Source organism: Camelina sativa, chromosome 11 (assembly GCF_000633955.1).
Source record: "Camelina sativa cultivar DH55 chromosome 11, Cs, whole genome shotgun sequence".
In the NCBI taxonomy this organism is placed as follows: domain Eukaryota; kingdom Viridiplantae; phylum Streptophyta; class Magnoliopsida; order Brassicales; family Brassicaceae; genus Camelina; species Camelina sativa.
This window is the reverse complement of record NC_025695.1, coordinates 28,468,350-28,481,424: the sequence shown is the minus strand read 5'-3', so window position 1 is coordinate 28,481,424 and position 13,075 is coordinate 28,468,350. Positions and strand designations below refer to the sequence as shown.

The 13,075-nt window shown below is 46.5% G+C and overlaps 2 protein-coding genes across 2 annotated transcripts; one reads left to right on the top strand and one right to left on the bottom strand.

Moving 5' to 3' along the window:
- LOC104724499 (BTB/POZ domain-containing protein At5g41330-like) lies at positions 9,311-11,520 on the top strand. The gene is made up of 2 exons (XM_010442992.2): positions 9,311-11,267; positions 11,401-11,520. Exon 1 carries the CDS (start codon positions 9,534-9,536, stop codon positions 10,926-10,928), a length of 1,395 nt encoding a protein of 464 aa, XP_010441294.1. The 5' UTR covers positions 9,311-9,533; the 3' UTR covers positions 10,929-11,267; positions 11,401-11,520.
- Positions 11,401-13,051, bottom strand: LOC104724500 (stress response protein NST1-like). Its single transcript, XM_019231435.1, has one exon. The coding sequence runs from the start codon at positions 12,992-12,994 to the stop codon at positions 11,405-11,407; it is 1,590 nt and encodes a 529-aa protein (XP_019086980.1). The 5' UTR covers positions 12,995-13,051; the 3' UTR covers positions 11,401-11,404.

The window sequence follows — 13,075 nt, the reverse complement described above, 5'->3', positions numbered from 1 at the left end:
CCAGGGGACACCTCCGTGCATTCAGACTGGCGATAACCAAAGCCTATCTCACCGATGACGAATGCGAGGTAGGCTATTTCCGCTATTTTGCCGAGAACCTAGTCGGCCCTGCTTTGGAATGGTTTGCTTCCCTCGAATCTAATTCCATCGACAAGTTCGACCAACTCGCTTTGGCATTCCTGAAGCAGTACTCGGTCTTCTTCCAGGCCAAGGTGACCGAGTCGGACCTCTGGCTTCTGGTCCAGAGGAAGGACGAGTCGGACCTCTGGCTTCTGGTCAAGTAAACCAAGGCCAAGATAGCTAACCTATACGACGAGGTTGCCCTGGCAGCCCTCCGACACGGCCTATAGTACACCTCGAAGTTCCGGGAAGAGCTAGCTGTTCGGCGACCACCATCGCTCGACGATGCACTTCAAAGATCCATTTATTTTGCCAGAGCCGAGGAGGAACAAGCCGCTATGACCGAACTCCATCAGTTGGCAAAGGCACCTTTTAACCCTCCTAAAAAATAGTTCCGGAGAGAGCCCCTCGAATCTGTTCCTCACGCTTTTGCGGTCGATTCCGCACCGAGGACCAAAAACAAGAACTTCGACCCTGAGAAATTCTGCAAGTATCACAAGGTACGGGATCACTCTACCGAGGAGTGCAGAAGCGTGGGACGCCTCCTTGCGAGAAAACACGAAGCAGGGGAGATTGGCAAAATCAACCTCGAAAAAGAGGGAGAAAAAGTAAGAGAAGAAAACACTAACACCAAAGACGTCGCCACAAAACGCGAAAGAACCGACGAGGCAGAGGGATAATCCCCTCCATCCAGCCCCAAAGAAACGTATTGACGTGGTCTTCAAAGGGCTCACCCTTTGTCGCACCTCTCCTAACTCGTTCTTTACACCACCTCCGGCACCTTGCAAATTCGCGAACTGCCGCCCACGCATCTGCCATTGTTTTAAAAAGTCCAACCCGGTCCACAGGATTGACTACATCATAGGAGTATCATCTTTGTGCCATAAATCTATCAACTCGATCAAAGCGTAGCAACGCAGGGTCGAGAGTTACCATCGAGAAAGAAAGCCTCGCTCTGACCTCGATTACAAAATCATGTTTTGGGAGAGCGAGACCGCTGACTTGGATAAGCCACACGACAACACTCTAATCATAAGACTCGACGTTGGGATATGCAAGCTCTCCAGGATAATGATAGATACGGGGACTTAGTTCGACCTCCTGTTCTGTGACGCCTTCAAGCGAATGGGTTACCCCGATTCCGAATTGAAAGGGGCCAAAACCCCACTTACCCGGTTCGCCGGTGATACAACCTTAGCCAAAGGCACCGTCCAGCTTACAGTAGAAGCCAGGGGTACGCTGTTTAGTCGATTTTGTGGTCGTCGACCGTCCCGCACCCTTCAACGCCATCCTCGGCAGGCCGTGGCTGTATGGGATGAAGACTGTCCCGACAACATACCACCAATGCGTTAAGTTTTCGTCACGGAGCAGGATCGTAACTATCTATGGTAGCCAACGCACCTCGAGACAGTGCTACAGAGGCGGCTACGATTTGATCAAGAAGTCCTGTCAATAGCAATTAATGATTAGCGACAAGCTCGAAGCTCGGAAGCTCGTGGGACATAAGGACCCCGTCGCCCGCGGCCCACTAATGACCAAGGTCGACCAAATACCGATCATGGAAGGTTACCGTGACAGATGTGTTGGATTCGGAGCCGAACTGAACGCCAATTCCAGGAACGAGCTAATTCAATTCCTAGGACAGAACTTCGCCTGGTCAACATCAGCGTTATGTCATATCAGCTTAACGTCAACACCACCTATAAGCCAATAAAGCAAAAGTGTCGCAAGCTCGGCCCCGAAAGGGCCAAAGCAGTAAACGACGAGGTGGACCAATTGTTGAAAATAGGATCTATCCGAGAGGTCCAGTACGCCGAGTGGCTAGCCAACCCCGTCGTGGTCAAAAAGAAAAACGGGAAGTGGCGGATCTGCATCGATTTCAAAGATCTCAACAAATCTTGTCTGAAGGACAATTACCCCTGCCTCACATCGACAGATTCGTCGAAACAACCACAGAGCACGAGACCCTGTCCTTCATGGACGCTTTCTCGGAGGACAACCAGATCCTGATGGATCCCACCGACCAAGAAAAAACCACTTTCATAACCGACCGAGGCACTTACTGTTACAAAGTAATGCACTTGGTCAATAACCGCTTTCATAACGCCGAAGCAACCTACCAGCGGTTGGTCAATAAAATGTTCGCTGGACACCTTGGGAAAACAATGGAGGTCTACATCGAAGACATGTTTGTCAAGTCGACGTGCTAACAGGATCATGTTTCCCAGCTTAAAGAGTGTTTCAAGATACTTAACTAGTACGGGATGAAACTCAACCCGACCAAATGCACATTTTGCGTCGCGTCCGGCTAATTCCTGGGGTACCTGGTTACAGAGCGTGGGATAGAGACCAAACCCAAACAGATCACTACTTTCCTCGAGATGCCATCCTCGAAAACTACCCAGGACGGATAGCTGCCCTGAACCACTTCACCGCGCGGTCCACAAATTGTTGCCTTCCGTTTTATCAGATCTTGAAAGGTAACCGAAAGTTCGAGTGGGACGACAAGTGCGAAGAAGCATTCCGGGAGTTAAAGAAGTATCTTACCGAGCCCCCGTCCTCTCTAAACCAGCGGACGGAGAGCATCTCTTTCTCTACATCGCGGTTTCTAACTCTGCAGTAAGCGGGGTACTAGTGCGAGAACACGAAGGGGAGCAGAAACTCATCTATTATGTTAGTAAAACACTGATCGACGCTGAAACACGGTACCTCGCCATGGAAATAATAGCCCTAATTGTCGTGATGTCGGCCCGCAAGTTACGTCTCAACCTATTCGCTCGATCCTCCATAGTCTTAGCCAGTCCGACAGATTATCCAAATGGACCATAGAACTCAGTGAGTACGACATTGAGTACTGACCTAGGATCTGCGCCAAGGCGCAAGTCCTCGCCGATTTTGTAATCGAGCTCGTTCCGAGTAATGACTGCACTGAGAGCCGCACCAAGAAGTGTTCGTTGTATGCGGACGGAGCGTCGTCCAGACAAGGATGCGGGATCCGGATTTGACTCGTCTCCCCAACCAACAAAATCATGGAACAGTCTTTCCGGCTTAGGTTAACGGCTTCAAATAATGAAGCCGAATAAGAAGCCCTAATAGCTGGACTCCGACTAGCATTAGCCTTGGGAGTCAGGGAGCTTGCTGCTTTCAGCGACTCACAGCTCGTCACCAGCCAGTTTTACGAAAACTACGACCCAAACAACGAATAAATGGATGCCTACCTCTGAATCGTTCGGTCACTGGCAGAGCAGTTCTCTTCGTTCGAACTCACCAAAATTCCTCGGGGAGAGAACTCAGCCGCTGATGCCCTCGCCGCACTTGCCTCCACCTCTGACCCTTCGATCAAGTGATTCATACTCGTGGAAGGTATAGACGAGTCCAGTATCTCTATTCCCATCAAAGCCTAGAGCGTCCACCAAGTCAAGGGCCGCATAAGCCCCGTCGAGGAAGAGCTCGAACAAGCGCCTGACCAGGACGACGAGCTCCTAGACGAACATATCTCAGGAGACGAGCACGACACGGAACCAAAAACAGACTGGCGGGTCCCAATACACGAATACATCGTAAATTGAACCACCTGCAAATAACGGTGGCAAGCGCGTAAGCTCAAAGCACAAAGCGCGAGGTTTTGCCTTATCGGTGACGAGCTTTATAAGCGATCCATCTCCGGATCATATCTGAGATGCGTCCAAGGGGACGAAACCCAAAGCATCATGAAAGAGGCTCACGAAGGCCCCTGCGAAAATCATTCCGGAGGAAGATCATTGGCTCTCAGAGTAAAACGACAGTGATACTTCTGGCCAACCATGCTCGCGGACTGCGACGCGCACGCCAAAAAATGCGACAAATGTCAAGGTCACGCACCCATGATCAATCAGCCCGCCGAGCTGATGAGCTCAGTCTCCGCCCCTTATCCCTTCAATTGGTGGTCGATGGACGCCATCGACCCCCTCGAGCAGTCAGGGAGGCGACGCGTAACTAACCTACTGGTCGTAATTGACTATTTTACCAAGTGGATCGAACCCGAGTCCTACCAGTCCATCACTGGAGAACATGTAAAGGACTTCCTCTGGAAAAACCATGTATGCCGGCACGACATCCCCTACGAAATTGTAACATATAATGGGACCAACTTGACGTTCTCCGCGATGCAAAAGTTTTGCGACGACTAGGGTATCTGGCTAAGCGCATCCACACCTCGATACCCTCATGGGAATGGACAGGCCGAGGCGGCCAATAAGCTGATCCTGCATGGCTTAAAATGAAGTTTAGGCACCGTGAAATCTGGCTGGGATGCCTAGCTCCTTAGTGTCCTATGGGCTACCCAAACTACTCCGCAGGGCAGCACGGGGGAAACTGCTTTCTCCCTATCTTACGGGATCGAGGGCGTAGTACCGATAGAAGTCTCTGTGGGCAGTATCCGCCGAAAACGAGGACGCAAACAACAAAGCACTGCATGTTACCTCACAATTATCGACGAAAAAAGAGAGCAAGCCCTAGTGCGAGCTCAAAACTACCAAATTGCCATAGCCCGCTTCTACAATTCTACTGTTCGACCCCGAAATTTCGTCGTTGGAGAACTAATACTCCGCAAGGTGTTCGATCACAAGAAGGAGAAGAATGTCGGGAAAATGGGGACTAAATAGGAAGGACCCTACAGGATCACTGAGGTCGTTCGCAATGGTCTATACTGTCTTGAGGACGAGAGCAATGGAAAAGCGGAACTTCGACCTTGGAACGTCATGAATCTAAAGAAATACTTCCAGTGAGTATTAACAACAGTCGAACTACGATCAAGCTTGATCCCCTTACTGGGTACGTAGGCAGCTCAACTGTGCGAGTGAAGCCACCACATCAACCTAGTTTATTCGACTCTTACACTTGTATCCCATTTCTTGTCTCATTCTGATTGTTTTTCGGATAATAATAGAAATAAAACCACACCTTACACAATAAATCCATTTTAGTCATTGCTAACAATGGCAAACAAACTAGACCACCTCGACTTCGAGTAATTTTCTTTCGGATCGCAAGGCCCAAACAGGAAGCTAGAAAGGCAACCTCACGCGAGCTCGCGAAGAGCTTTGCTATCAAACTATCAAAACCTTTCTTCACGCGAGTTCGCAAAGAGCTTCGCTGTCAAACTATTAAAACCTTTTTGTGAACACTAAAAGTCTTAAATAAAAAGGAAAAAAGGAGAATCAGTTGTCTTCCTCCTCCCGTCCAGTTGCCAAGTCCACCTCTTTGCTAGCGTTATTCCCGTGCTCGTTCAAACCCCGCGGGACCCTGGTACCAGCGTCAACCTCCATTGGAGCAACCGAATCCTCCGAGATCTGTGGAAGATCGAGCTTTCCAACAGAGAAATCCGAGACCACAATGGAATCAGAACGAACATTGAGGGCCGCCTTCTGAGCCTTGAGAATCTGCATTTCCTCCTCGACCATGGTCTTTCCTTCGCCGATCTTCTTGATCAACAGAAGGTTTGACTCGATCTCTATGAGGTCGCCCTCAACTTCTGACTTTTTCTTCTTCTTCTCCCACTTGCTTTTGATGGAGTCGAGGATTGCACGGTAGTCTTGCGACAGTCGAGCTTTGGCGTCATGGACCGACCGACGAGTAGCTTCGGCATGTTGCTTCTCGACATCCCCGGCCTTGTCCTTCATCCACCTCTTTTCTTTCAGCAGCAGGTCCCAGTCCATAGTGGCCTTTGACTGAGCATCCTTGGACGACGTTAGCTCGTTTTCAAGCTCAGTAAACCTCTCATGTACAGTCTTCAGGGAGTTTACCTCCTGCTCGAGGAGCGTTACCCTGTCATTAGTAGCCATTTCCCTCTCCTGCGCGGCCTTCAGTGTTGTCGTCAGCTCATGGACCACCTTGGTTGTGTTCTCCAGTTCCGCAGCCTGCGGGATGTCCTTCAATCTTCGCTCATAGAGAGCCACCAGCTTATTGTCAGCAGCAACGGCATGCGAGTGACAGTCACATAAGGCGTGTCGGTTCCCCAAAACAAAGACTTACACCCAGAAATAGTAGGGGAGAATTACCATAGCATGCACCACCATTGCATCGATGTAGGCTTCTCCTTCACCAGCGAAACTTGGCACTTGGCTGTCTTTAGATGCCGGAACAACGTGGCCATCCCAAGATGGTCATCTAAGGCTGGAGAATCGCGGGAATGAGCGAATCACCAGTGAAACGGGCGGTTTGTCGACAAGCCATTCCCATAAGTCGCATGCTCTCCTGCAGGCGGTTCAGACCAATTAGCCACATTACGGCTCCCTTGGCTCTCGCGGCCCCTGTCCTCGGTAGAACGAGGAACATCTGTCTGAGCTCTTTTCTAAGGCGGAGGAGGTTCGCTATGTGTTGTCTGTGAACTAACCAGCATTACCTTTCAGCCCGGTCCGGATGGCCCCGCTGGGGTAGGAAGAACCTGGTTCTAGCGGGCTCGGCTTGCACGACTTTCAAGGCGAATGCTCTGCACCTTTGCTGCATGGGAGGGCGACTAAGTCTGGTACGTCGTGATCGTTGGGCAGGACAGGAAGAACCGGAGGAACTATCGGATTCGCAACTGGGGCTGGTGCGTCTTGGCCAACAGGTGCGTTGAGTGTCGTAACAATGCGGGCTTGGGTAAACGAGTCCCTGTTAACCTGTCCTCCTTGGAGCCTATTCGCCAATGTCTGGATCGCCGGAGTCATAAGATGCTCGCCGGAGTCTTAACAGGTAAAAAATTTAAAAGATTCAGTTTGTTTGGTGCAAACTACTGTTATATTCGAAAAAAAAAAAATTAGGTCCTATAGATATTCAGAGGCCGTCCTGACCCACACATACGGCCCATTGACTTCGGAGGCGGTCGAAATTAAGCTGCCCCAGTGAGGCTGGGTTAACATGGAAGTAGAAGTACTTTTCCCTCCATCGATCGTCGCGACCAGGAATCTCCTGGATGATCTCCCGGCCCTGGCGACGGGACATGTAGAAAGTCCCTTGGAATCCCGAGTTGTGCTTGATGTGGCATAACCGGAGAATGTCGTCGACTTTATTGTCGAGCCCCTCCTCCTGGCCTCTAACGTACATGCCGATGACGTGCCAAACAAAGTTGGGGCACATTTGAGGAAACGCCATCCGAAGCCGTCGGAGAACCAGGAAGATAATCTCCGGAATGGGGAATACGAGCCCACACCGCTCAAAGTACGCGGTGTAGGTGCAACAGTAACTAGGGGGAACAATCTCCAGGGTAAACGGTTCGCCAGGGGAAAGTATCGTCTCAACCCCGGGAGGGACACCGTGTCTCTGACGGAGATCCGCGAGTTGCCTATTGGTAGTGATTGGCGGAAGGTGGGTTCCCCAAAGTTTGAGTTTAGGCATAGTTAACAAGAAACAAAGGAGGATTGACTTGGTGGTTGACGAGAAGTTGACGGAATTGGAAAACCGAGAGAAAAAAAAACTAGAGCAAAAGAAAGCAGGGAAGGAATTATAAAATGTAACAGCGAGGGAAAGAAGCAAGTTACCTTAACGTAGTGGATGAATGTGCAGTTGTGATGAGACGTGTGATTAAGGGGGTATAAGTCATAATTACCTTGGTTTGCGAGATCCCACGTATCTCTCCCGGTTCGATCATGACCGTTCAAACCTTTCGTATCCACTGTTGGAATTTGGAGGAGAGAGGGAGTAATCATATCAAATCTTGGGGACTCGGATTCGGCGTAATCTCCCTCAAGAAAGATCGTGAAACCTGAAACGTCATAAGATTCTGCGAATATTCGCCCTTCGGCCTCGATGAAAGGCCAAAAGGCTGAGGGGGGCAATTGTTGGAGTTGGGTTTCGCTGCTCCTGGGCCAGCATTCGGCCCGCCCAAAATAATGAACTTAACGGGCTTATGGCCCAAATTGACGACGAGCCTATGAATGTCTCAAATATAAAAGAGCGGCAAGGTCAAGCAGTTGAAAGAATCACGGGAGATCGAGGCTAAGCGAGGAGAGATCGATGGAGTAAATCTCGGGATCCGCGCACAAGATTCAAGTGATTTAAATGCCTGAGAAGAAGTGTAGAAAGGATAGAACAAACTCGAGCATAAAACTTGTAACCTCGCAATAGCACCGTTAAGAATCGTATTAATATCAATCAAGTTCGTCATTTCTCTAAGTTCATATCGATTTCTACCGAAAGTCTGCCCAGATCTTATCATTCATTCGAACACTTTTAATTGTTGTTTCTCGTACCAACACCTTGGAAGATAAATATACCAAAATCGGTTTATGTTAATAAAATTCTAAAGAAATTAATTAAATGATGTATTAGAACCATGTTTAATTGGATCTTGTATTTCTCACTCAAATTTATATATTTTTCCAATCGTTAATAACATAATATTCTTCAAAGCATGCAATATTTAGTACCATACGTATGAAGGAGCTCCAAGGGCTCTTTGTGATTATCTCATCCGAAGTTAGTTTTCTAGCAAAGATTTGAAAGCATCCAAATAAATCAAAACAAACTGGTTTCGTAGTTTGCTAATATTAAATTCGGAAAGTAACACAGTTATGAAATAAATCGAACTAATGGGATCAAATCATATTAAAAAAAACAGCCCTAGTCAAAAACATCGACAATTCGGGCAGCTTCGGTTCTGCTTCAGCCAAGAAACAATACAAAAACGATGAAAAACATGTCTACACTTGTTTATGTGAACAATCGCATGGCCATCTTCAAACTCTTCAAGACAAATTGAACAACAAATCTTATCACCAAATCCATCTTCTTTGATGATATCCTTAAACTTTACTTCCTTGATCCGACTGTCTTGTTGTTGAGACTGAGGCGGCCCTAGATGTCCGGTCTCAATGTCTTGTTGAGGTAGAGACAGTGGAGGATTTTGGTGAGGCTCAAGAGCTGGTTCCGTAGGAGGTTGAATACACTTGGATAACTTGATGTAAATTTCCCAGATGATACTTATGAGGAGGGCGAGTATGACGCAGAGTATTGGAACAAACATTAGAAGCGTTTCCTTCCAGGACCAGGACGAAGATACCATCGTCCTAATTGATATTGCTTTTCAACCACAGAGAGAGAGAGAGAGAGAGAGAGAGAGAGAGAGAGAGAGAGAGAGATCAATAAATTTGGCGTTTAGAAACCATAATGAAAATTAATCTATCATCAATTCTCATTTAAATTATATCTTCTCTCCTTTTTCTTTTTCTTTTTCTTTTAGGAGATAGATAAACACATATTTTAGATACATGTTAGATTTTACTATATATTATGTAGACTTAAGATTAGATTTCATAATTTTGTTTTACTACATATATAAAAGGGACCAAAGTTTGTATGTTTTACTACTCTTCTCTGTTTTCTCTGAAAAAAAAAAACAAAAAACAAAACAAAACAAAAAAGCTAAGAAGGTCTTGTGATTTGCTGCTGCTCGGATGAATTTTTCGACGATCCCTCATGAATCGAACGTTGTCTCCATCAACGTCGGAGGCCGAATCTTCCAAACGACGAAACAAACCTTAACCTTAGCCGGAACCGATTCTCTTCTATCTCGACTCGTCGTCACTGACTCAACTCCTCGTTTCGTCGATCGAGATCCCGATTTGTTCTCCGTTCTTCTCTATATCCTCCGTACTGGGAACTTACCTGCGAGATCATCATCATCATCACGCTCCTTCGATGTTCGAGATCTCATCCATGAATCTGGATACTACGGTATCGAGTCTTTCTTAATCGATTCACTCTCGAATCCGTCGCAGTTCGAGCCGTTCGATCTCCGTAGATCTAGGATTCTTCAATTGAACGGTCGAGATTCTCCGTCGGCTATCTCGCCGTCGGTTAACGGCGGAGGTCTCCACGTGGCGCACGGTAGCAAAATCACTTCGTTCGATTGGTCGTTGAGGCAAAAATCGACTGTGTTGACGAACTTCTCCGCGGTGGATTCTCTTCTTGAGATATCTCCGGGAGTTTTAGCCGCCGGAGCCACCGATTTCCCAGGTTTGCAAATCATCGATCTCGAAAACGGCGGATTCGTCCGTACGACTCTTAATTGGGAAAACGTGACTAGGTCTAGCTCAACGGTTCAAGCCATAGGTTCTTCCTCTGAGTTTTTGTTTACTAGCTTTGAATCTAGCAGAAGGAACTCTAATTCGATTATGGTGTATGATCTCTCTACCTTGTTGCATGTGTCTGAGATTGATCATTGTGAGATTTATGGTGCTGGCATTGATTCTGCGATTCCATCGACTAAGTTGAGATGGGTTGAGAGTTGTAACTTGTTGATGGTTTCTGGTTCTCATACTAGTCCATCTGGTGTCAATGGCCACATAAGGTTTTGGGATGTTAGGTCAAGGAATATGGTTTGGGAGATTAAGGAGACACAAGATTGTTTCTCTGATGTTACTGTCTCGGATAATCTCTCAGCGGTTTTCAAGGTCGGTGTGGCTTCAGGGGATGTTTTCTACGCCGATTTGAGGAGTTTAGGAGCTAAGGACCCATGGGTTTGTCTTGGGGAAGAGAGAAAGAGAAGCTTGAATGAAAGAAGAGAAGGAGTTGGGTGTAAGATTGAGAGCTATGGCAATCATGTGTTTTGTAGTAAAGGAAGTGGGATCGAGCTTTGGTCTGAAGTGATCACGGGGTTGGTAGGGAATGCAAGCCGGGATGTACCGGAAGGGAGGGTTTTTAGGAAGAATTCATTTGGGAAATTAGCGGATTCAGGAGAAAACAAGATTACTGGATTGGCGTTTGGAGGAAGTAGAATGTTTGTGACCCGAAAGGATCACCAGTCTATTGAAGTTTGGCAAAGTCCTAGTCGTGGAATATCGATCTAATGAGCAAGTACCAAGCTCTGGTTTGGGATGATCACTAGTTGGTTAGAATTGAATCCAAAACCAAACTAGTTAGCGACTTACATTGTCTTACTCTTACAGAAGAATGAAACTTAATCCCAATAGTCCAATACTTGATGAAGCTGTCCCAACCATCAACTTCTTATTTCTGATAAGGACTTACATGGGTCACCGAGGCTTTGAAGGGTATATGCATTGTACATAGTAACAGGACCTTATAAAATTACCTGGAGAGAGAAGCAAATGATCATGCTTGGGAAAGAATGAAATTGTGGAAACCCCTTTCGAGTTCAAACGGTTTGTTACAGAAGACATATCTATGTGAGGACAAAGACATTTTTATTTTATTTGAAGACAATCCAATTTTTCAATCTACTTTTTTTTTCTGCTCAAATATTTCGATCTAATCAAGGAACAAATAGATTATTCATTGTTGCTGTTGTCTCTGGAACAGGCATTTATCTACCAGAGCTAGTTCTGTATTCAGAGAAGCCGCTAATACAGCTTCCAACTTCGGCTTCGGGAACTCTGTTACCAGAATATCTTATGGCTCCACCTGCCATCCTCAGACCTCCGAACATATTGTTATCGTCTCTCTGCTGTGAAGAAGTCGCAGAATTCAGTTGTTGTGGAAAATTATAACCGCCGGCTAACAGATGAGGCTGGAAAGCTGCTGGAAAACCAGAAAAGTAGCCATTGTTGTGAAACATAGAATTCTCAAATCCTTGTACTCCTGTCTGAAATTCAGAAAGATCAGGAGCCTGAGCTACTGGTTGTCTCGGTTCAAAGTTGGTGTTGCTTGCTAGTGGAGTGATCCCTTGGCTTGACAAAGGAAACAATGAAGAAGGTACTGGAAAACTTGGCAGCAACGATTGTGAAGAAAGTTTTGGAAACAAGGAAGAAGATACCGGAAAACTCGGCAACGATGATGATGAAGACAGTTGTGACGCAAAGGGTGTCCCAAAGTTATGATCTGTCTGCGTTTCTTGCCCTGTTCTCTCCACCATTGATGATCTGTTCTTGTTGGTGTTAGCTTCACTTGTCTTCTTTTGTTTCTTACTCAGATTTGGAGCTTGAATGGCCAAAACAATGCTCTTCTGACTCTTCACGGTCTCATTTTTCGAATTCTCCATCTCTGTTTGCGTAACAAGCGCTTCTTGATCTTCTTGTAGTTGCTGAAAGTAGTTTCTACCGAAACCACCTGGACCGCCCTTAAGAAACTTATCCAACAGTCCAGCATTAGAACCCAAATCTCCACCGCTTTGTGCAATCTCTGGAGTTTTCTCTTTAGGTATGTACATCCCTTGACCGCCCTCTAGAAACCTATCCAATGGTCTAGCAATACAATCAAGATCACGACCGTTTGGAGCAATCTCTGAAATTTTCTCTTCAGGTGTGTTCATCTCTTGACTGTGCTCGCTTGGTTTTCTCTGCTTTTCACTCTCCTTCTCCTCTTCTTCCTTCTTCTTCATCTTCTCCTCCTCTTCCTTCTTCTTCTTCGTCATTCTCTTCTTCACTGGTCTCTTTGCTGCTACCGCAGCAGCAACCCCTCGCTTCTTCGAAGGCGGCCGAGATGCAACATTTTCATCCGATGCTCCATACAATTCAGTCTTCACCCAATCCATTAAACGCTCTCTAGAAGCCGTAAGATCATCAAGCAATGTCTCCATAAACATTCCAACACCATCCATACCCGTCCCTATTTCTTCTTTCTTCTTAGTCTCCTCTGCAGAAACAGTTCCCATTTCTTCTTTCTTCTTATTCTCCTCTGCAGAAACAGTTTTCGGTTTCCGTCTTCCTACTTGCTTAGGTTTCTCAGGTTTACTTTCATCTTTCTTGCTTCTCCTCTTCCGGGTTTTCACAGGTTCTTCTCTAGTCACTGTTTTTGGTCCATTATCGACCTGACTCGAATCAAGAAGAACATTTGGATTATGAATAATAGGATCCTGGGTCGAGTTTGAATCTGGATCATCGCTTGAAGAATCTTCAAACTCGTTATCTTTCCTTCTGAAATCCCATTTCTCACTGAATCTTGGCTCATCTCCCATTCTTAGAGATTGCAACTTTCTTTCAAACTTATTCAGACAGCTGCAAGTTAAAAAAAAAAAAAAAAAAAAAAAAAAAAAAAA

Bases quoted from the DNA above. Each gene is read 5' to 3' on its own strand.
- LOC104724499 (XM_010442992.2), top strand. From the start codon at position 9,534: ATGAATTTTTCGACGATCCCTCATGAATCGAACGTTGTCTCCATCAAC.
- LOC104724500 (XM_019231435.1), bottom strand. From the start codon at position 12,994: ATGGGAGATGAGCCAAGATTCAGTGAGAAATGGGATTTCAGAAGGAAA.